The following is a 22,361-nucleotide window of genomic DNA, read 5'->3' on the forward strand; positions in this document are numbered from 1 at the left end:
TTGGCCACATGTGCACTGGTAGTTAATGACACCTGTAGCACACTAAATGTATCTGGCGTTATGAGACCCTTCTCTTTTTTATTTCTTTTTTTCCAGCTGAAAAATCTGTAGTGCTTCCTTGGTTGCTCCATTTCTCAGGATTTAAGGAAAAAAGTTACATATGCCAGTGCTCAAGGTTAAAAGTATAAGTCAAGAAGAGTATAAATTGAGGATTGAAATAGAACAGATTTGAAAGAATAATCATCTGAAGGCTTCTGAGGAGGGCTTGGTTCTGGGTATATAAACCTTCACTCTACACTCAGATCATGTTTTCTCTTTCTTCTCTTTATCGAAAGATAGCTACTTCAGATGCAACTCCTAATCACAAAGTCCATAATCCATTGGTTACTAGAAGCTTTGGGGATTTACCAAGGTAATGATTTCACTTTCTAATTCTGGTCTTTTTTCCCTATGGATTTACTGCTGGTATGATGCTCCTATGATTGACAAAAGATGGAAAGAAGGATGTTTAAGAAAAAACACTGCAGCAGTAAGTCTGTCATCTGTTTTGCTAATCTGCCACGTGGAGTCTGTGAAGAACTCAGGGCAGGCAGAAAACTGGGGGTTGAACAGGACATTCATATATCGAGCAATTCTTCCAACACACAATTTGGAAAAAATGAGCCATTTCAGTGCATTAAATCAGCACAAAAACTATTCACTTTTGTTGTATTAGTTTTCTGCCAACTCACTGCACTGAAATGGCTCAGCAACCCAGTGACCAAGGCAGTCAGGGAAAGGGTTTGGCCAGAGGCAAGAGATAGCAAGAAGGCAGCCAGCAGTTAGATTGTCTTAGGCTTCTAGAGAGCTACAGCCTTTATTGCCTGATATTTTTTACCTTTGATTGGCTTATCAAGAGGTCAGATGGGGAGCAGCGCTGTTGTAAAGAAATGAGAGCACACAGCTGGAGGAAAAGGAGAACAGCAACACTCCAGTGGCCTGGCTTAGATTAGTTTAAACCACCTGAGTCACTAGTGCCCTACGTTTCTCAGTTCTGTCTCCAAAGGTGAGATGCTTACATATGATTAACTCCCTCAAATGGAGTAGTGAAGATGTTTCTAAAGGATTCTTGGTGAGAGATTGCTAAGCAATCCAACTGTTAACATCTAACCTGCCTACTCAAGTTTCCATCTTACTCTTGAAGCATGGAAAGGCCTTAAGAGAAATTAGCCTAACTTGTAATGGAAGGGGAACTGGTAACACAGAAACAGTGAAGGTAACTGAGCTACACACTTGCATTTTTCAAGAACTTAGGTTTCCCTTTTATTCTGTCAATAACTAAGGTGCTTTCGCACATCTGTAAAACACCTACTTCATTTTTCCCTTTTTCCCCCATAAAAATTCCTGTTGAATCAAAGGGTCTGGAAGTTATCCTTAAGTGTGGCAATCAAAGTGTATTGGTTACAGCTCTGCAAGGACAAAAGCTCTGAAGAAACAGAGGAAAGGCGAGAGAGAAGATACTATCTATATTTAGAACAATGAGAAAATCTAGATAAAGATTTACTGACTTCACTTTAGGCTCTCCAGATATCTTACTGATTCGTATGCAGTGTCATTCACAAAGCCATCAGAAAACTGAGAAGGCAACAAGAAAGCCAGGAGCTGCACTTCTCACACTACCTGTTGCAATCTTTTCTAACTGCCTGTTCACTGCATCTTACAGATGTGACTCAGTTGTAAGACCTCAACTACTTGTGGAGGAGACTTTGCCAGTTTGTGCCAAGTTCTGCCCTCAGATGCACGAGCGCAATGCCACCAGAACTGTGTGCAAGCACCTAAATATTCTTTAGAATCTTAAATGGAAAAGATTCTTTCAGTATCCCTATTGAAGAAGAAAACTTACCACTTCAATATATTGTAGGAAACTTCATATCCTTTTGCCCAATTTCTCTTTTTTCCTTTTTATCAGAGCAGCAAAACACTCTGTTATCTAGTATGTGCCAAAAATTAAACTCCTCTTGAACTCTGCCATTCTTATAATGCCATTATTTAGTAACTTTAAAATCATTTTGCATTGTATCGAATGCAAATAGAAATACATTTTTATTGTATCCAGCGAACTTGCAGCTTTCCAAAGCTTATCAGAAAGTGACTGTGGAGCCTAGAACCAAGTTTGTGTCTGATTGGGCAGGAAGGGAAGAAGAAAAACCTGGAAGTGCAGCTGGATTCCAAAAGGGTACTTGGCAGGAAGAAAATACTGGGAACCACTCACCACAGATAAAGTGATTGTCTCAGGATTTTTTGTAGCCACGACATAGCAAATCATGTCACATTACTGGAGGAGGCACAAATTGTTCTTTAAGTTGAAGCCTGAATTTTTTTCAATCTTCATGGATAATAGATTAAATTTTTAACGAATTTCCAATTTTTATTTTTTTTTTAATATTTGACTAAACTAACAACAGGATTTTGTAGACATGTCTAGGGACTATGTAATGTATTTCAATGGCTTATTATATATATATCTAACAACATTTTCTTCTGCAATTTGCAACATTTCTGTTACATTAATTGAGTGATACGAGCCCATTTCTTCAGCTAATTAAGTCCTGTATAAGTATTCTCATGTGTGTTAGTTGAAAACTGCATTAAGTAGCAAAAATGTCAGCAGGTTTCAAAGATGCTGCATTCATCTCTTATTAGGATTCAGCCTGTAATCACATTTATAATTCCTTTGACCCTATGCCCCTCAGTCGAGTCAATTTACAGCACTTCTATAAAACCTTCATATTTATACTTGATCCAAAATTGTCTGCATGCAATAGCAGAATAAAGGCAAGCTAGTGAGAGCCAAGAAAAAAACCCAAAACAGATAAGCCATGAAAAACGTAACCCAAAATCACACAGGTCATCAAGTCTCTAAATTACACTATGCAAGCAGATGTGCTCTGATTTCTGATTTAGTGTGTAGACTAGACCCAATTATACCCTTCATCCAAACTTCCTGACTCTTGTGAAGTGCTTGGAACATTCTGTAACAACTTTTAACAGATCAAAATCTTTTGTAAAACACTAATCATTTCCTAATCCCACCTGAAACTCTGCAACTGGGAAATGACCCTGAATTCATTAACAACTAGGATTACATTAGAGAATATTCACATATTCAGCAGTCACAAGTTGAGCTTCCTATAAAAGCTGGTGGTGTAACTACTTCCTTTTCCTCAAGCGGTCTCTGTTAGCACAGTTTGTATCACAGAGCACCACGACGTTTCGTTTCCTATTTTACAGACTTTGTTCCAAGAAAGTAAAGCTTTCAAGGAGGCGTTGTGCTGTCATCAGCTCTGTTCCCAACGGAGGACCACTTAAAGACCATGTCTAAACCCACGTGGTGTATTAAGGCTGGCACAAGATCTGGTGTTTACAGCCCCAGCTGGGAAGGTGACACCTTGTGAGATACTTGGTTTTTCCCAGGTAGCTTCACAACGTGGCATTTGCTCTGTGTTGCCTTGCGGTATGTTAGAGGCTGCCCTGTGAATAAAGTAGTGCCGTGGTGGCACCTAGTGGCAAGTTCTGCTTTTTGCCTCTCTCCTACAATACCAACAAATAACATGTTTCAACACCACAAAGGAAAATCGGTGTGGCTTTCACCTGTTTTCTGATATTCCACATTCCAGTCCACTATCCTCCTATTAAAACTTTTTCTTTTTGTTTGTTTTATCCTATAAAAGCAGGTAATAGTTCAGAGTAGAGCAATACGCATACTACACTTTAATTGGTATTTGATGCCACTGCAATCACTGGAAGATGACCTTTGATAGTCGCACTGCTATCAGATATACTAATGTATAGCTTATTGCCCTCATGCTAGCACAAGGTGGTTGCTCAGAACTTGGAGGATCCAGCCCTATTCAGCAACTACTGAATTCTTCTCACCAAATACTGTGACTTGTATTGCTCTGTGAATGTTCTATAATATGCTGTTAAACACACAACACACTCAGTTTGGGGGAGTTTTTTTAATGTTAATCCAACTACAGCTACATTTGGTATTTACCACTACTACCCTTTTAACGGTCAAAAACTTGACTAGCTCATTTGTAATGTAAACTATGTTTTGCTGATTGAAAATGCTATAGGAATGCAAGGTATAACTGACAGCTCATCATGAAAGTTCTCCCTTTAGGACACAGTGGCATTTTTCTGATTTTAAATATTTAAAGTGTGTGATTCACTTGAAATGCTAAATGGCAAAAACGTTTCTTAAAACATTACCCCCAAAAAAACAATAAATCAAAGGTAAAGCAGAATTAACCAAATACATTGTATTGCTAAGTATCATTGCATGAAAATTAATATTCCTTTCAATACCACTGAATGCAAAGGTTAGAGCTTCTCCTAGTCGAAAATGAACTATCTTCCATTTTGGCTTGCCAGACTTTTGTCTTAAATGTAGAGATTAAAAGACTCCTTCAAGAATAATCTTTTTATATACTTCAAATTCAGTGTTATTTAAATATTTTAAATGCAATTCTCCCCCCTTTAAGAAGACACTTGGTAAACAAAACAAACCTTTAACTTAGGGCTCACTAACAAGGTTACAAAACTTTTTGCCTGCTTTAAAATAAGAAGCGTGTGGAAAGAGGGCAATTAACACATTCCGTGGCTGACGTCATAACGTTTAAGTCATTTTGACCAAAGTAATGAGGAAGCACAATCAAATCATATGGCTGTGTAGCAAAAATTACAGCAAATTTCTTATGCACAGTATAAAGTTTCCTATTTGATCTCTGCAGGTACCGGAAATAAAATGATCAAATGTTTCTTTAATAGTAACATAAGAAAAGATGATCACCCACTATGTGGTGGTTTCACTTAATACTTTTACAAAAGAGCTAATTGTAAGGCTGCAAAGGGGCATCTGACACATCATTACCATATGGGAGCAACAGTGGGAGGTCAATAGGAGACTTGGTTTGCTCTTATTTTCTCAGTCACAAAACTTTTATGCCCTGTTCTTCAGATGCATTGAAAAAGAAAAGTTACTTCAATGCTTAGAATTCTGCTTTGCTTCTCTCACCAATATAGCCCTAACTCAATGGTGGATAGTAAAAGGCAGAAAATCAATGTAAAGTCTTACTCAGGTCAAACAGAGGTATATTCATATAGTCAGCTGCAAGATAGCTGCAATCTAACAAAGCTATTAGATTCCACTTCCTTATAAACACAGTCAAATACTGCTGGAGTCCACAAGATGGAGTAAAACTTATCTTTATAACCTTTGAACAAAAGGAACTCAAAGCCTATGGTTAGCTCATATGAATCATGGGTGAATCAGAGGCTGCTGATCTCCAAATTCTCAAGGAAAATATAAGAACTTCCTTGTGCTTTGAGGAACAAAAGTTGTTAAATTTTCAGTGTCTGAGAAGCCAAGAGCACAGAATCACTCTTAAAATAGCTTACAGTAGGAGAACAAATAAGAAACAGACCAGAAGATTTATTTTCCTGCAAGACAATTGAAATTGATCTTTAACTCTCCTGTTCCCTCTTCCTTCTCACATTTCTTAACAAAACAAACAAAAAACAAGACAAACAAACAAAAACCTTTCCTCTATGTAGCAAAAAAGTTAATACACAGCACGTACTATCTCGTGACTAAATGAGTGACGTATCTTAAGCACACAGAGTTGCTGCATGGAAAAATGGCCAATAAGCCATGCATCAGTAGGCTCCATCAATATTCAAGACATGCAGCAAGATCAGATTTTCCTACTAGGATAATTTCAGTTCCCCTTCATGATAGATCTTCTCCACCGAACTCAGCCCAAACACATTCATGCCATTGCCGTACTGCCTACAGCCATTTCGCAATGTCAGTGATGCGAGCAAGCGCTTTTCACAACAGTGAACCTGTCAGACCAACCCACCATTCTCACCAAGACTTGAACTGCAGGCAGAGTAATAAAGATTTCTTTAATTTGTCACAATTGAACTGCCTAAATCTGTGACGTGAAAAGATACTATAAATTTTCTACCTGGAAATGTCTGGGAACACAGCGAGAAAATGATGCGAAGTGTAATTTTATTACGTTTGTAACTTGTTTCAAAGTAAACTTTCTTTGTCTTCCGCCCCCCTTCTTCCTCCCCCCTTCACTCTTTCCTCCCCCGAGCCTTTAGCTCAGCCCACCGCGCAAGCTGCTCGGTGCTGGGCAGGTTTGTGCCCCTGCTCTTGCAGGCGGCTGCCGCCACACGGCTGAGCGGGCCCCCGGGTACCTGCGGCGGGCCGGGCGCGGGGCCGCGGCTCGATTGCTCACGGCTGGTGTCATATGACACGTTAAAGATGGCTGAAGCGGGGAGTTGCACCGCATCTGCGGCGGAGGGAAAGGAAGACTTCGAGATTATTGACAAAACGCAGGTCCCCAACGCGGCCGAGCTGAAAAACCAGGAACAAGGGAGAACGGAAGAAGCGAGGTGGTCTGCGCCCATCTTGTCGCTGGCCAAGAAAGCCTCGGAAAACTTAGCGCTGAGCTATGGCCACGCTCTGAAGTCTGCATCTTTGGTAGGATTCATGTCCAAACCAGTCAGCAATGACAGCACAGCAAAAACAAGTATGGTTATGCTTATTTAGTAAACTTGCTTTAATGGTGCGCAAATAAGTTTGCTCCCGTAAGTGCTGTTGATTAGTGCCAGTGATGCATGGTTATTACTTTGAATTGGTTGTTAACAATCTGATTCTGCAGGGGTTTATTTAAGCAAAATTAGAAAAACAACACAGATGGAGGACTTAACAATTTATTATAAGCAGAAGAATCCTAAATTCTTAATATATTTGGGGAAATGGATGTTGGTTTTACGCAGTCAGCTTCTGTTTGATTCCTCTTCCCCATCTCCCTTAAAGTTCACCTCAGCAGCAGCCTGACTGCCCCACAAGTGATCTGTCAGCCCCTTATCCTTCTGGGTGTGCTGGCTCAGAGAAGGAGCTATGCTGCACTTCCTGGACAGCTTTCATGTCAGAAAAGGGGCAAGTGAACTAAGATACAAATTTGTTATAAATTACTTCTTAACCACACTGCCTTGTATTTAACCACAGCTTGCTTTATGAAACATCTGTATTTATGGGTATGGCAGCCACACAGATTTACGGAACGGGTCTCATAGAACTGAATTAAAAGGGCTTTAGTTGAATTCATATGGAAATCATGAATTATAAATTCACATAAATTATAAATCTCGATTATATTCATAACATGGAACAAAAACATTAAATGTAGCAGTGACTGGGCCTGGACTCTTGCTCTTCAGGGTCTCAGCGTAGTGTGTAATGGTTTTGGAGCAATGGAGCTCAGTTTTGCTAACTGGTGCTGACCTCTTTGTTTTTAATGATAGTAAGTATTCAAGCTGGAGTTCTGTGGGGATGGATTGTGGCTTCATGGTGAAATATGTTACTGCTGTTTCTTTACTTTTGTGAAAATACCTCAGTGTTGCATAGCCAGAGTTTAATTCTGTCCTGAAAACCCAAGATTCTTGTCTTTCCCTGCACTTCTAAGTCTCACACCAAACTTCTCACAATTTGTTTCCTGGGTGCTTGTCTTGAGCACTTGGGACCCAACCTGACAAAGGGCAGAATATCCATTGTCTTCAGCTGCATTTGGAATAATGCTGCGAATAGATGTAATTCAGAACAACATGCAGCATTTGAAAAGGGGAATAACATCTTCTCTTGACTGAAATGGAGCTCTCACATTTAATAGAACTTTTACCATAATTTTCCAGCTTCTTATCTGTAAAGTAAGGGAATAAAACACAACCTCCCCCAATTGTTCAAAGTATTTGGATAATATGTTAATGAGTTTTATGGAAAATTCTGTAAGAAAAATATGTTCAAAACTTAGATATGAAATGTGAACAGACGCTAAATTGACTATTTTACCGATTCACTATCACCTTTGACCAAGCACTATACATTCAATTTAAAGCAGGTATTTTTAAGAAATAAGCCGAGACCTGCAAGACCACATGTGGAAAACTAGCAACTCATTCTTTGCTGCCATCTTTTTCCCCGAGATTTTATAACCTCTACCTGCTACTTCAGCTCTGCTGACCCCATGTAAGCTGTGCTGCACACTGTATGTCAGCTGGACATACAGAAAGGCACATCATAAAACCAGTGTCTGCCACTGAAGAAACTGTGTCCTGCCTTGCAGAGAAGGCAGGGAGCTACAAATCTAAATACAAATCAAGAAAGACTTGTAGCCTTAAAGAACAAGAGATGGAGAACTGGTAGCTTTACTTCAGTGTTTTCTGACTTCAAAGTGTGCAGAATAATTACAGTAATCAAGGCATGGGGCTTCAAAAAGATGGTAAAGCAAATCTGTTGAATTCAATGAGATTCAAGACCATGACTTCATTCGTAAGGATTGCAGCATGTCTGTGATCTTTTTCACTTGGGTAACCTGATTCCTAATCTTCGAGGCTTGGCTTGGTAATGAGGCTTGGTAATGTGTCTGTTTTATCGATGTACCTGTCTATTTCACATGTACCAACTTGTACAGAGTTTTACATAAGATGTAGTTGACTGTGTAAATTTGCAACGATCTAAAAATACCGTTCAAGGAATTGTTTAACTTAATACAAACCTTTATTAAGACCTAAATACAAACCCTTACTTAAATTTGTGTTTAGAAAGCACATTTCACAGCTGGTTGGTTGGTTTGTCTCGTGGAGAATACAATGTGTGTACCTGGAGCATGGCTTACAAGTATTCCTGATAACGTAAAAATTAAAATTCAGGAAACCATCAAAGTAAGTTGGTGTTGCTACTGAAACACCTCAGTACCCAAAGAAAGTCAGACTTCTGTGTTTCTGCAGTCAGCTTTCTTTCTGTTCCTGATGTGTAACATCACAATATTGACACCAAAATTCAAAACATCACAGCCCTTTTAATCCTTGTTCTTCCACAACTATTTCTGAAGGGAATACGGCCGTGCTTGATCCGCAGGTGACAGCAGGGTTCTCCTAACACAACAGCGTTGGCTCAAAACCATCCTTTAGGTGGCCAGTGGTCAGCAGCAGGCAGTGTCTCTCAGCACTTGTTGACTGAAGGCAAAGCGGTAGCTGGCAGCCTGTTTTCGCCTCGCCCTCCCTTCAGGGTTGAAGAGGAGCATCCCCTGCCCGACCAGGCGGCGCTGCCTGCTGCAGCCACCACCAACCTTTTCTAAAATGGCGCCCGGCGCGGCGCGCAGCCCGCCCTCGCCGCGCTCGGTCTCGCGAGATATCCCGGGGTCGGTGGTCGTGGTGGTGCGTGAGCCGTTGCCGTGGTAACGCGGGCGGGGCCTGCCCTGCGGCACCGCGCCCGCCGCTCAGGTAGGCCCCCCCCCGCGCGGGCGCTGAGGCGGCGCTAGGCCCGGGCCTGGGGCCGGGTCCCCCCCCGGCGGGCGGCGGCGGGAGCGGGGTCGGGGAGCGGCAGGGCCCGGGCAGCGGCTCCGCTCCCCACGATGACCGCTCTCAGGTGTTGGGGTCGGGGAGTTCACCCGTGCCTTGCACCCTGCTCTTCCCAAGCTGTTCACCTCCGCAGTACGGAGGCTGAGACGGGGAGGCACCGCGCTGGTCAGCGCTGGGGGGGTTCTGGAGTGCGTCTCTAAAAGCAGCTTTTCTTTCTCCAGCCGTGTCCCCCCACACAGGTGCACGGTGTCACGCCATGGAGGAGCGCGCCAACCTCATGAACATGATGAAGCTCAGCATCAAAACCCTGATCCAGTCGGCCCTGAGCCTGGGCCGGACGCTGGACTCGGACTTCCCGCCCTTGCAGCAGTTCTTCGTGGTGCTGGAGCACTGCCTCAAGCATGGGCTGAAAGGTGGGCGCCTGCTCCCCACACCAGCTCCGGCTGCCACGCCAGGAGAGGCGGATACCTGAGTCTGTGTTGTGTCTCCCTGTGTCTCCAGTTTTACTCCAATATGACGCTGATATTAATCACATACACTGTATGATGCTCCTTCGTATTACAGATAGAATCCTAGAATTATTTCGGTTGGAAGGGACCTTAAAGCTCATCCAGTTCCAACCCCCTGCCGCCAGCAGGGACACCTTCCACTAGAGCAGGTTGCTCCAAGCCCCTGTGTCCAACCTGGCCTTGAACACTGCCAGGGATGGGGCAGCCACAGCTTCTCTGGGCACCCTGTGCCAGCGCCTCAGCACCCTCACAGGGAAGAACTTCTGCCTAAGAGCTCATCTCAATCTGCCCTCTGTCAGCGTAAAGCCATTCGCCCTTGTCCTGTCACTACCTGCCCTTGTCTTCTCATATGGCCTGTATTTTGTGCCTCCTAAACTGTCGAGGTATTTTTAATACCCCCTTTTCATTGACAATACAAAGTAAAATGTAGACTAAAATCTATAATTCTGGAGTTGGAAACCTGTCACTTTACCTCACAAACTTCTCTGTATACTCCCTTTAGTGAAGAAGACTTTTATTGGACAGAACAAATCGTTTTTCGGTCCTTTGGAGCTAGTGGAAAAACTTTGTCCTGAAGCATCAGATATAGCAACTAGTGTTAAAAATCTGCCAGAGTTGAAGTAAGTTGATTAGTGGGGATGATGCATTTCATTTATACTTCTGGGAAAAAAAAGGAATCCTTCATGTAGCCTCTCGCCTTCCTTAATGAGATCTTATGCCCAAAGAGAAAAAGAGGATATGCAGGAGGCATTGACTTCGTCAAGAGATAAGGGGATATCTCAAAATAAGCAGTGCTTCTGATTCAAACAATGCTGTCAGTTTAAAAGCAGCATCTGGAAACTCCTATCACTTTGCTAAAAATAACTGTAAAGTCTTCACATGTATTTCCTTCTTTCCCTCACTTTTATGACTTCATGTCACTTTGTGCATGCTTTAGTAGTACTTAATGTGGGTAATTTGGGATGATGGAAAGAAACTCGTTTCAATGCTAGGATGCATCAGTAGTTGGGTTATGATGGAGCTGAAAATACATATGTCTTTCCAAGTTAGGAAGACTTTATGATATACTTTACCTTTGCTGAAGCAATGGGATATACTTAAATGCTTCTGTGTTCTGGAAACAACGTTCCATTTCCCCAGGAATGTTTTTTTATTATGTTTGTATTTTCAGTAAGTAACAAACTTCATTTCCGTTTGCTTTGTTTTTACCAAAAACATGCTACTTTTCATTTTAGGACTGCTGTGGGAAGAGGAAGAGCTTGGCTTTATCTAGCACTCATGCAAAAGAAGCTGGCAGATTATCTCAAAGTACTCTTGGACCATAAGCATCTCTTAAGGTAACAGTACAGACATGGGTAGATTGTATTTACTTGAATCACTGAAACTTTGGTTTGCTGTAGTAAAAGGTCAATAATTGACCGGTTTAACTTTCAGCTTGTTCTTGCAACCTGCAGAGGAGCAGGTTGTTAATTGTTTTTTGCAGTGAACCTACAGAGGAACAAGCAGAGTATTTTCTGTAAGAGTTCTGCATCTTCTGCCTTGTACAATAAGTTAGTGAGAAGGGGCTGATCAGCTGAGCTTTATAAGGGCTATATTACTGTTTTTATGATTTCAGTGAGGGAAGTACCATAATAATCTTGATGTGTAGTGATTCGTTATAATATTTCTTCTAGTGAATTTTATGAACCTGATGCATTGATGATGGAGGAGGAAGGAGCAGTCATTGTGGGTCTGCTGGTTGGACTGAATGTTATCGATGCAAACCTTTGTTTGAAAGGAGAAGACCTGGATTCTCAGGTAAAGATTAATGCTTAAGTGAGATCAGTCAGTGTAAGATTGTAGTAGAATTACGCACATCCATAAATACTTTACTGAGATGGGTCCAGAATTCTGTCCAGAATGTCCTGTGTTGAATCAAAAAAGTACATAAGTACTTTGCTAAGTAGCAGTTTATGGAAATGCTGTCAAACTAATACCTGCCAGGAAACTGAGCACACCAGATATGGCTGTTTTGATGCTTGCATGTTTGCTTCAGCTCTGAAGAATATAGGTATTATCTTCCTTGTCTAAACTTAAACTTCAGGTTTTTACCTTTCTCCAAATACAAAGTAATGCCTGCTGCTACACAGAATTGCACTGTGGAGGTGTGTTAATACCTTAAATACATTTTTTTCAGGTTGGAGTGATTGATTTTTCCTTGTACCTTAAGGAAACACAGGACAGCGATGGCAAACAGTATGTATGGGGAATTAGTGATTCTAAATTGTTATGGTTTTTGTCAAACAAACCTGTCAGTCTGTGGGAGCACACAAGTGTTGGAGATCTCAAACTCTTTTAATCATCCAAAAAACAAGAATCCAAAATAGCTATTGTTAGCTAAACAAAAGTACTGACTTCTAAAAGTTGAGCCCATGGTACTTTTAATAACAAGCGTGGAGAGTTTGTGTCTTGAGCTGGGACCAAATTAAAAGCACCCAAACTTTTAGATTGTGGTTTTTATTTGGTTTTAGGAGATGCCAAACCACCCACTACTAAATCACTGCTTTGTTTCTAAGCGCTGTTTCAGAAATGCTCTCAATTAAGCAGCTGTCTTTGTGGGAGAGATCAGTTACAGAGGAAAAAACCCCATAGTTTTAGGTGAAATCTTGGGTGAATTAGAGACTGCAGCTGTGAGAAGCACTGTGGAAGACCTGTAGTGAATGGAGGGGACTTGGTAGTTTGTGTGCTTCTGGCACTCAGTTCGCACTTGTGTGCTGAAAACCCTAATAAAAACTAGCCTTTCAGAATGAAGGAATTTCTTCTCTCTCAATAAATTCTCACTTTTACAACTAGAGATGGAGGGATTACAGCTGTGCTTGACCAGAAGCATTATGTGGAAGAACTGAACCGGCATCTAAGGTGGGATTTTCATCTGTTCTAATGTACAAACACTTGTCTTGCTTAGCTTTTCCAGTATGGCTTTGAATGTCTCTGCTATCAGTCTTGTAGATTGTCTATACTGAAATGTCTTTTCTGATTATTTCCTAGAATCTTAGGTTCATTTTGTAATCTTACTCTTCTGATGACATACAAAATGCAAAAAAGTCTGTGTAACAATAGTTTACTTCTTTGAGATTTTGGAGCTACTTTTGCAAGAGAGACTATTACAAGTGCATCTGGAAATTCGTTCCTTAACGGAAGAGTCTCTATTCTTCTGCCATAGAACATTGCTCTGTGGGAGGAGCAGGCCTCACTTACCCTCTTGAACACAAGAGGTGTTAAGACTGCAAAAGTTAAGCCAGAACAGGGCTGCCAACTAATACAATAGGCTGCCAAATGTAGGGAAATGCATGTTCCTCTCAATGCTTAAAAGGAACAGTTGTCCTTCCTCTGGAGTTTTTGCCAGCTCATCAAAGTATTTAATTGTTAACAAATGCAAGATGGTAAAAGTATGGTTGAGGATAGGAATAAATGTTGAACATTGGCACTTCTTTTATTGTTTTCATTCATCTTTTTTTTCCCGGCTGCAGTTGCACAGTTGCAGATCTTCAGAACAAAATAGACTGCTTAGAAAAGACCAATTCAAAACTCCAGGAAGAGGTTTGTGTCTGGTCTCCTAAATATTTCTCATAGCTCTTTACTATCACAGGCAAAACTCCCTAAGAATATTCCTTAGACCTAACATTTTGAGTTGATACTGGTGGAATGTGGGGGATTGGTAGGACTGGTGTGGGTTGGCACATGGGAAGGGCTCTGTGGGAAGCTTCCACATTATGTTAGTTGTTAAGATGCTTTGGGGCACCTATTTGGTAAATGGGGTTTCCTTAATCAAGGTTTTGTCTTGCAATGGTGTCTCCCCCCAATCACTTTTGTGTGATGTAAAGTAATAAACGTGACTTGTCCCTCCTTCTTCTGCTTATGTGGGTTAAAAAGAACTCAGAAAAACAGAAGAAGAATCACACTTCAAGTAGGAAATCTTTCCTAACTGGGAACTGAAACAGAGTCCAGCAGCATGCATTATAGGGTTTAATTTGGGGGGAGGTGTGTGTATGTGTGTATATATATACATATATTTGTATCTGTATATAGATATACACATACATTTGTATCTGTATAGTCCAATTTCTGATACTTTTTGGGGTATCTCCACTTGAAAATACCATAAGGTTGCAGCAGTGAATGTCAACCCTGACTCACTATGTGACTTCTAGTTCATACCAGAATGAATACACAGATGTGTGATCTGTGGTGGATTTTAGCCTTTTACACTAGGATGCATTTCTTTGCATAGTTAATATTTAAAACCAATTGATGAGGGAGTGAAGCAGAAGTCAAGTGAACAAATGGTGGTGGGCCCGTTAATTTGGGCTGTTCAGTGAAGGTGGCTGCAGAAGGGCCAGGCAGCTTCTGGGGAGAATGAAAGGGACAAAAGGGGAAGTGAGCAGCGCACCTGCTGCACAAGCTGAGCTACTGACTTTAGAACTCCTCCAGATGTTGCATACTTGCCCAGTGATTAAATATGGGTATGTTCTCTTTGTAAACAGCTCGCAGCAGCCACTGACCGAATCGGATCCCTTCAGGAAGAGCAGCAGCAGCTAAAACAACAGAATGAATTGATTCGTGAACGGAGTGAAAAAAGCGTAGAGGTGGGACACCCAGTTAAAGATGATGGATCCTTAAAATAAGGGATCTCTTTTGATTAGCTGTAGTTAGTGCTCTCAAAAGCACTTTGAACTGCAATGTTAAGCAGAGTTTGGCATGCTGCTGTGCAGATCACTGTTCTTGGGTATAGTATGCACAGGCATTAGATTTTGCTGTTCTTTACTACACACTTAAACATATACTTACAGAAGGGAGAAAACATTAAAAGTATTAGAATGGATTCTTTTTATTGTTTGAAATTTCAGCTTATTAACATTTGCCAGCTTAAAATTGTAAAGTAGTGGGATTTTACTTGAAATAACTCCAAAGTTCCTGTGTGTGACATGGTATTTCTAAGGCATGCTTTAGATACATAGCTCTGTGATCTTAGGTGGCTTTTTTGCTGGTGTTTCTTGCAGGTAACAAAAGAGGATACAAAAGTAGAGTTGGATACTTACAAACAGTCACGCCAGGGCCTTGATGAAATGTACAGTGATGTTTGGAAGCAGTTGAAAGAAGAAAAAAAAATCAGGCTGGTAAGGAAACTTTAAGGAAACTTAACTATAGAAAGTGAAATTAAGATACAGATTCTGCATGCTTTAAGGGAGCATCACAAATACAAGATATGAGCTGTGCACTTTTTGCAGCTATTCAGAATTCATAAAGGAATTGCAAGCAGAGTGCTGGACATTGGTCATTAACAGTGTCTATAAGGAACTGGAAATCAGGGCTTTTGGAATGCTGAAAGTAAAAGATCTCTCCCTTTTTAAGACCCTACAGCATTATTATAGCAGAGACTAAGATCAAAGCACAGAGAGGCAGCTGTCTTTATGGAGGGAAGTATGGTACATGCACAACAACCATTTGCACAGTGGCTGCTAATTAGTGGCTGGCGAAGAGGCTGCCCAGGCTTGTTGATCTAAGTCAGCCCAAGTCCAGCTGCCAGGAGAAATGCTTCATTTGGCAGGCTGCTAAGTTACACTGGGCTATACACTCCATTTAGCAGGGCTGCACCCTTGCCCTGGTCTGGAGAGCTGAAATAAGATCTTGGTTTTGTTAACTTAATGTATCATTTAAGACCTGGTTCTTCTGTAACGTCATAGCTCAACATTACCTCAGGGTAATACATTGTTTGTGTTTGGGGTTGGTGATATGGGGTTTGGAAATGCTTATCCCTGACATATGACTACATAGCAGTACCTGGGAAATCTCTTTGTAAGGAACTAGAGAAAGAGTTGGAGCTACAAATTGGGATGAAAACAGAAATGGAGATTGCCATGAAACTTCTGGAAAAAGATACTCATGAAAAACAAGACACTTTAGTTGCACTTCGGCAACAGTTAGAAGAAGTGAAGGCTATAAACCTGCAGATGTTCCACAAATCTCAGGTATGTACAGAGTGGAGAAGAGAAAGAGCAGCTCTAGTGGTCGTCTTTACATGATAATATTGCACTGGGGCTGCAAATGCACTTATATGAGCCTGAAGGAATACTTAGATGCCACAATTTTCTTAAGAATAGCTATTTAAAAATCGTAGAAGGAATTTGTTTCCTTTTTTTCATTATGCTTCATTATTGGTATGATATTGGGTATGTTTGGAAAGAAAGGGGGTTTCCTTGGGTGTGCTGCACAGGATCATCCAACAAATGCTGAGGCAAATGGGGAGCTCTCACAGGGGAGGTGTTTGCAAGAGCCCATTGTGCTAACCAGTGAATGATTAGTCTTCAAAAATTGACTTATTGCAGCCTAGAACTGTCTTGCTGCTGCTCCCCATCTGTGTTGTGTTGTCTTGCCTTTCACCTGCGCCATATTTAACAGTTTACTGTGTCAAACCAACAGTAAGTCTAAACCAATAGAAAACTATTGGGTATTTTTGTCTATCTATCTCCTGTGTCTGTACCCACATGGTCAGCTGAGTGCTATAGGCAGCGGAAAGGCAACACTGGATTTGGGGAGGGAGGAACTCCGTGCTCAGGCTGGCCTCTGGAGCTACCAGAAAGTTGTTGGATGGGTTTAGGTATTTTGTTCCATCCCCTTTGGCGTAGACCTGGCTCTCCAGAGGTAGGGTGGTTAGAGAAGTAAAAGGAAAAACTTTCTGCTTTTTGGGCCTGTCTTCCTTCCTCAGCCTTTTCCTTGCCCTGGCAGTTTTTAGACTTTCCTTTGTTGTGTCTGTTGCAGGGGTTTGAGGATGTTTTTGTGGGTTTCTGTTGTTTGGGCGGGTTGTGGTGTTTTGTCTTGGGTTTTCAATTGGACAAAACAAACTGATAGGCAGGGAAGCGATGGAGGAGTGTTCACACAAAACATGCAGAGCTTGTCTCCGTTAATGAAGTAAGAGTTCAACTACACCTCCCCTGCCATAGGGCCAGAAATGCAGAAGGGATTTCTCTCAATTTTATGGACCATTTCCTTATGCCTCCTCCAGAGCTGCACAGAAACTTGCCAGGCAATGGCCAGTGGAACCCCAGTGCTGAGCAAGGCCTTTGCTTTAAAAGCATTACTTGTTTTGTAATGTTTTGGCTTCCTGGTTCCGTGCCCACTGAGTGCAGTTGCTACATTCAAATCATAATTGACCCTGTCAATTGAATCTGATAATTTCTTTCTTCAAGCTTGTTTCGAAAGGGAAGGTTTTTGGCTTGCAGCTGATCTCACAGGTCAGAACTTAGTACAGTTAAGGGTTTTTTTTTCCTGAGCTCTTAAAAAAACAAGTTGAGGAATGTCTGCTCTGGCATTATCAGCATTTTGTTTGTACATTCCAGTTAGACCCAGTCATGGCCTTTAACAAGCTGAACATTCTTTATCTAGTGGGAGACATTCATTAAACATAACACTTTGTGCTTTAGAGAACTGAAATGTATTACCTGGAATGTCTATTTCCTTATTCCTGCAGAATGCAGAGTGCTCATTACAGCAGAAAACAGAAGCAATATCCTCCTTTGAAGGAAAAACAAACGAGATGATGTCCTCAATGAAACAAATGGAAGAGAGGTAATAATTAGAGGCTCAAAAGTCAACACTGGAGTCAATGGAAAGTTTCCAGCTGAAAGCTTTATAGGATGACCTTCTGTACACCTCCCATAGACCTTCAGGCATGTGTGCCAGCACAACGTTCCTTTTCCTTTCTCCTCCTTGTCACCCTCCACACTTTCCTGCTCTCTTTTCCCAGGCAAACATGTCCATACTGACCCATTCAAACACCATAGCTCTTTCCATAGGCAGGCTGTTTGAAAACATGTTGACTTTAGTTTGGGACAGGTAAGACTCCAGCTTCTGGGGGCCGGAGGGAGCCTGCAGGAACAGTTGGAGGGTTTTCTAGTGGTGGTTTGTGGTTTTTTTCTCCACTGGCATTTTCAGTTCAAGCTTTTAGAAAGGTCTGTGTGGTAAATCTAAAAGAGCAGAATGAGAGGGTGTGGGTTAAGGGTATGTGAATTGACAACATGTTCCTTACTTTGCAGATTGCAACATGCAGAAAAGGCAAGGCAGGCTGCAGAAGAAAGATGCAACAAGATGAAGCAAGAGCTCGCTGGGAGGCTTGATTCCTGCCGGCAGCAGATGTCCCAGCTGGACAGCAAATGGTATTTAGTCTGATTGTGGGTTTTAGCTTCCCTTCTGCCATTGCTTTAAGAAGTGCTTTCTACTCCTGTGCTTCCTGCTCAGGTCTAAAAAGGGGGAGGTTTGAATTATACTGGGTTTGGCCTTGGAGCTTTCCATTGCTTTTTCACTAAATCAGGAGATAGACATGGTCATGGTCATAGGCTGAGCAAGTGGCTGGCATCCAAACAGATTGGGGTTTTGGAATGGTTTGGGGGTTGTTCTTAGGGAATGTTGATCCTCTGCAGATTTCTAATACCTATAGAAAATGCTTCTTTCACTGCTCAGACTTCATGGTAAAGTGTCATTTTTAAACATGGCTTTTAAACACAGATGGTCGAGTATGTACCTGTGGGGATTGGGTTTGGGGGCTTGGTTTGGGTTTTTCCCTTTCTTCTTCTAGCCATTCACTGCTGCTTGTTTTCTGTGTCCTGAAAATGCTAATACAGCTTTTGATGTCTCCTGACATAGCATCCCTGTTCTTTCCTTTCCCACAACTACCACTCTAGTTTTTGCCCTCTATTGGATGAGCTTTCTGCTTCTCGTACTGTTGCTATCAATAAGTGCTGTGGGGTATTTTTCTGCTATCGGGTTTCTTAGAATGAGTTCTTTTTAAATAGCTCAACTCTGGAAAAGGAATTAAAATCTGAAAAAGAACAGAGACAGACTTTGCAAAGAGAACTACACCAGGAGAAGGATGCTACCACCCTGCTTAAAACAGAACTGCAACAGATGGAAGGACTGAAAAAGGTATGCACAGTGCAACTTCAGGGCTGAAGCTGACCCAGCACCAGTGCTGTGTTGACATCTGCAGTAGAGGGTTTCCTCTGGGGGCTTCCCAAGCTTGGCTGATGTAACATAAGTTATGCTACACACAAGATATGCTAACACATGAGGTGCTAATACAGGGCTCAGGCCTAACTGGAATTGCCAAGCTGCCTCCTCAGCCACCTCCAGCTGCCTGCCCTGCCTCAGCCACGTGAGTGAGCCACCGGGCAGGAGCTGGAGCTGAGGTGGGAGAGCTGGGGACACAAAGCTCCTCCACTGTCCCCTGGCGAGACAGCCCTGTTCATGTAGAGAGTGGCAAGTTCAGGGCTTTCGGTGACTCTCTGAGGTTTTACAACTGTATTTAAAACGATCTAAGAACAAGTTTTCAAGCATTCAGAACAACTGAATGCAGTTTATGTTTTAAGCATGAACATTCTTGTTATCCTGAAGAGCATTTGCTGCTGTGTCTGGCAATTTAGATTTTGAAGACACAATTGTGCATCAGTGTCTGTCGATAGGCTCATGTGCAGGCGCAGCACTGCTGCGCTCCAGCAATGTTCAAGGACGTTTAAAGCCTGAAAATCTTCCTCTTTCTAGTAAATATGGTTAATGATTTGTGCAGAACCCAGGGGTGGTTCACCCATGTCATTCTTAAAACCAAGCCTTAGAAATAGGAGCTTACTCTTGTGAACTGCTTGGGTAGCTTGGACAGACTGATTGAGGTTATAGGTCAAATTTGGGTTTGTATTTGATTTTATAGGAACTGAGAAAACTGCAAGATGAGAAGCAGCAGTTAGAGAAGGTCTGTGAGGAGCAGGAGCAGGCTCTGCAAGAAATGGGACTTCATCTCAGCCAGTAAGTCCTAGAAACTGAACTCCTGGAAGTGACATGGAGGGTGGAGAACCAAACTGATACAAATCATTTTAGAACACATCCAGTTGTAAAACCCAGTAAAGCTGAGAAGTTCAGGAGGCAGCTCCTATACACTGTGTTCTACAGGGAACTAAACAGCTATGGAATAAAAGCAAGGGAAGATCCTTGCAAGAGTAAGATGGCTGAGACAGGAACCAGTACAGGAAAGGCTTAGTTCTCACAGGGGAACTGCACTGGTCCCACCTTCCTCTGAATATACTGACAAGGGGCAAACCCCGAGGTGACAATGGCAAAGGTCTCCTGGTGATACCGAGCCTGGAGCCGGCTGCAGAATCAGTGTGGATTCAGTGGCTGGCAGTGGGGCTGCAGCTCAGAGGAAACGTGGCTGAAGGTAAAGTCATGCAGAAGAAATCATTTATTTACTTATTTTTCAGATCAAAGCTGAAGATGGAAGATATTAAAGAAGTAAATAAAGCACTAAAGGTATTCTGCCACCTCATGGGTGTTTTGATTAAACATACACATTTCATTTAGTACCTTTAGTATCCCACTCCCAAAGGTGGCTTTAGAAAAGTACCACCACCGTTGGCAAACTGCCCTTGAATTGTATTTTAGACATTAACTTGTATCTACAGTGACTTTTTGTTCCCATTTTCTAGGGTCATACCTGGCTGAAGGATGACGAAGCCACACACTGCAAGCAATGTGACAAGGAGTTCTCCATCTCCAGAAGGAAGGTAGTGCTGTTCAGTGGCTTGTTTCTTCCTCTTGTCATGGAAAACAGAAACTGTGCTGTTGTGTGCTGGGGAAGATGCTTCCGTTCTAGATCTGGTTGGCGTGATAACTACAGGGAGAAGTAATTTGGCATTTCCTATGCTAAAAATACTGTTGTTGTGCTTGGTGCTTCCCTTGGTAGGGAGCTGTTAGAGGCTGTGTTCTCCTGTGCTGTGGTTCTCTTCCCCTCCCTGTTGGAGGTCTGGGTGCTCCATACCTCAATGCTGGGGTCCTGCTGGTGGGTTGGAGCAGCTCGAGGTGCCTGCGGAGGGCACCCGGCAGCCCAGGCACCCTCTCTCCTCCCATAGAGCTGTGCTGGAAGCGGGGGCTGCCCGCTTGGTGCTCAGGAGAGCTGTGGAGTGGCAGCAGAGCGGCTCCTCCAGCCCCGGCGGGCAGCGGGGCTGTGCAGGGATCCTCTGAGCAGGAGCAGAGCTGTGGGGAGGACTGGACCTACTGGGGTTGGAGGGTGATGTCAGTCTGCTCCAAGAGCTTCTCTAGGTGTGATTTCACTCTCCCTGGCGCTGGGTTTTCAGGCAGTTGTGGTTATTGTAACCCTGTGTTTGCAGCACCACTGCAGGAACTGCGGGGACATCTTCTGCAACACTTGTTCCAGTAACGAACTGGCGCTGCCGTCGTACCCGAAACCCGTCCGTGTCTGTGACACTTGTCACACGTTACTGCTGCAGCGGTGCTCCTCTAACTCCTCCTAAGGCTGCCGGATCCTTGCCCTTTACCACGGAAAGTAGCCATTATTTTTGTAACTGAATTGCAGGCATCGCCTGTGCAGCAGGCTGCTGCTCTATAGTGTTCTCCACTGTACCACGGCAGTGTGGACCAACTTGGAGGGATGATGCAAACTCATGTTTCTCCAACTGGAATAATTAAGGAAACTCTATTAATTGTAACTTCCCTTAAAGTTCTATTTGAAACTAAAACTTCACTTTTCTGATTTTTATAGATATTTGTATTAAAATTTGTATATGGCCTTTCTACGTCCGATTGATCCCACAGACGTCACTGTCGCTCTGCACATTAACTTCAGTTCCTCCCTAAGCTGCTGTAGGTGCTCCTGTTCCTCCACGGGCTGGTGCACGGGGCCCGTGTCTGCTCCCAGTGCAGGGAGGAAAAGTCAATTTATGGGTTGTCTCTAGAAAGAGCTTTATGGTGAGTGTCAATGAAGGTGCCTTCTGGTCACTGCAGTCAGAAACTACGCATTGTACTTGTCCTGAGTCACTGTTACACAATAAAGCCTTTTGCAAGAACAAAAAGTGAGATCAAGTTGTGATGTTTAACAGCTGTCAGAGGGTTTGTGTATGGCCCCGCATAGCAAGGGCTCAAACTGGAGCTGCTGCAGTGCGCCTCATGGGATTAACTGCTTCCATTCCCAGCTCATGCTGGGCAGCCGCCTCCCTCCACCAGCACCAGTGGCTCCTGCTGCCGCCAGCCTCACACCAGTGAAGCTGGGCCCTCATGCCTGAGTGAGGCAGGTTCCAAAGTCCACTTTGTGGTAGATAGACGCTGTTAATGGATCACCAGCTCCGCTGCTGGTGTGTGTCAGGTCATCGAGCCGTGCAGTCACACTGAGCTCGGTGGTGGTGGGACCAGCAGTGCCTGTGCTGCTGCACCAGAGCCATGTGATGCAGCGGCTGCCGAGCACATGATGATGCACAGACTCATTCTCTCAATGGCTTCATTCAGACCAGCACAAACGCAGCTGCTCCAGCCACCGCGCATGGGAGCAGCAGGGAGACAGGGCAAAGGGGGGGCTTTAATAAGGCAATGGGATGGAGTCAGCTGGATTTAACCCCC

At 42.8% G+C, this 22,361-nt stretch overlaps 1 protein-coding gene across 6 annotated transcripts; it reads left to right on the top strand.

Annotated features, from left to right (window-relative positions):
• The first annotated feature begins 6,206 nt into the window (after window positions 1-6,206).
• RUFY1 (RUN and FYVE domain containing 1) lies at window positions 6,207-21,820 on the top strand. Of its 6 annotated transcripts, none has more exons than XM_030505074.1 (18): window positions 6,207-6,587; window positions 9,642-9,833; window positions 10,432-10,549; window positions 11,165-11,266; window positions 11,603-11,726; window positions 12,106-12,164; window positions 12,762-12,827; window positions 13,439-13,508; window positions 14,453-14,554; window positions 14,969-15,085; window positions 15,770-15,937; window positions 17,437-17,534; window positions 18,002-18,121; window positions 18,758-18,887; window positions 19,666-19,760; window positions 20,213-20,261; window positions 20,438-20,515; window positions 21,119-21,820. In XM_030505074.1, exons 1-18 carry the CDS (start codon window positions 6,320-6,322, stop codon window positions 21,260-21,262), a joined length of 2,100 nt encoding a protein of 699 aa, XP_030360934.1. In that variant the 5' UTR covers window positions 6,207-6,319; the 3' UTR covers window positions 21,263-21,820. The 6 variants fall into 6 exon arrangements, with proteins under 6 accessions (XP_030360934.1, XP_030360935.1, XP_030360938.1 ...); XM_030505075.1 differs by having other exon boundaries at window positions 6,263-6,587; window positions 9,660-9,833; window positions 21,119-21,814; XM_030505078.1 differs by having other exon boundaries at window positions 6,311-6,538; window positions 21,119-21,814.
• Window positions 21,821-22,361: the final 541 nt, after the last annotated feature.

This window comes from Strigops habroptila, chromosome 12, assembly GCF_004027225.2.
Source record: "Strigops habroptila isolate Jane chromosome 12, bStrHab1.2.pri, whole genome shotgun sequence".
Lineage (NCBI taxonomy): Eukaryota > Metazoa > Chordata > Aves > Psittaciformes > Psittacidae > Strigops > Strigops habroptila.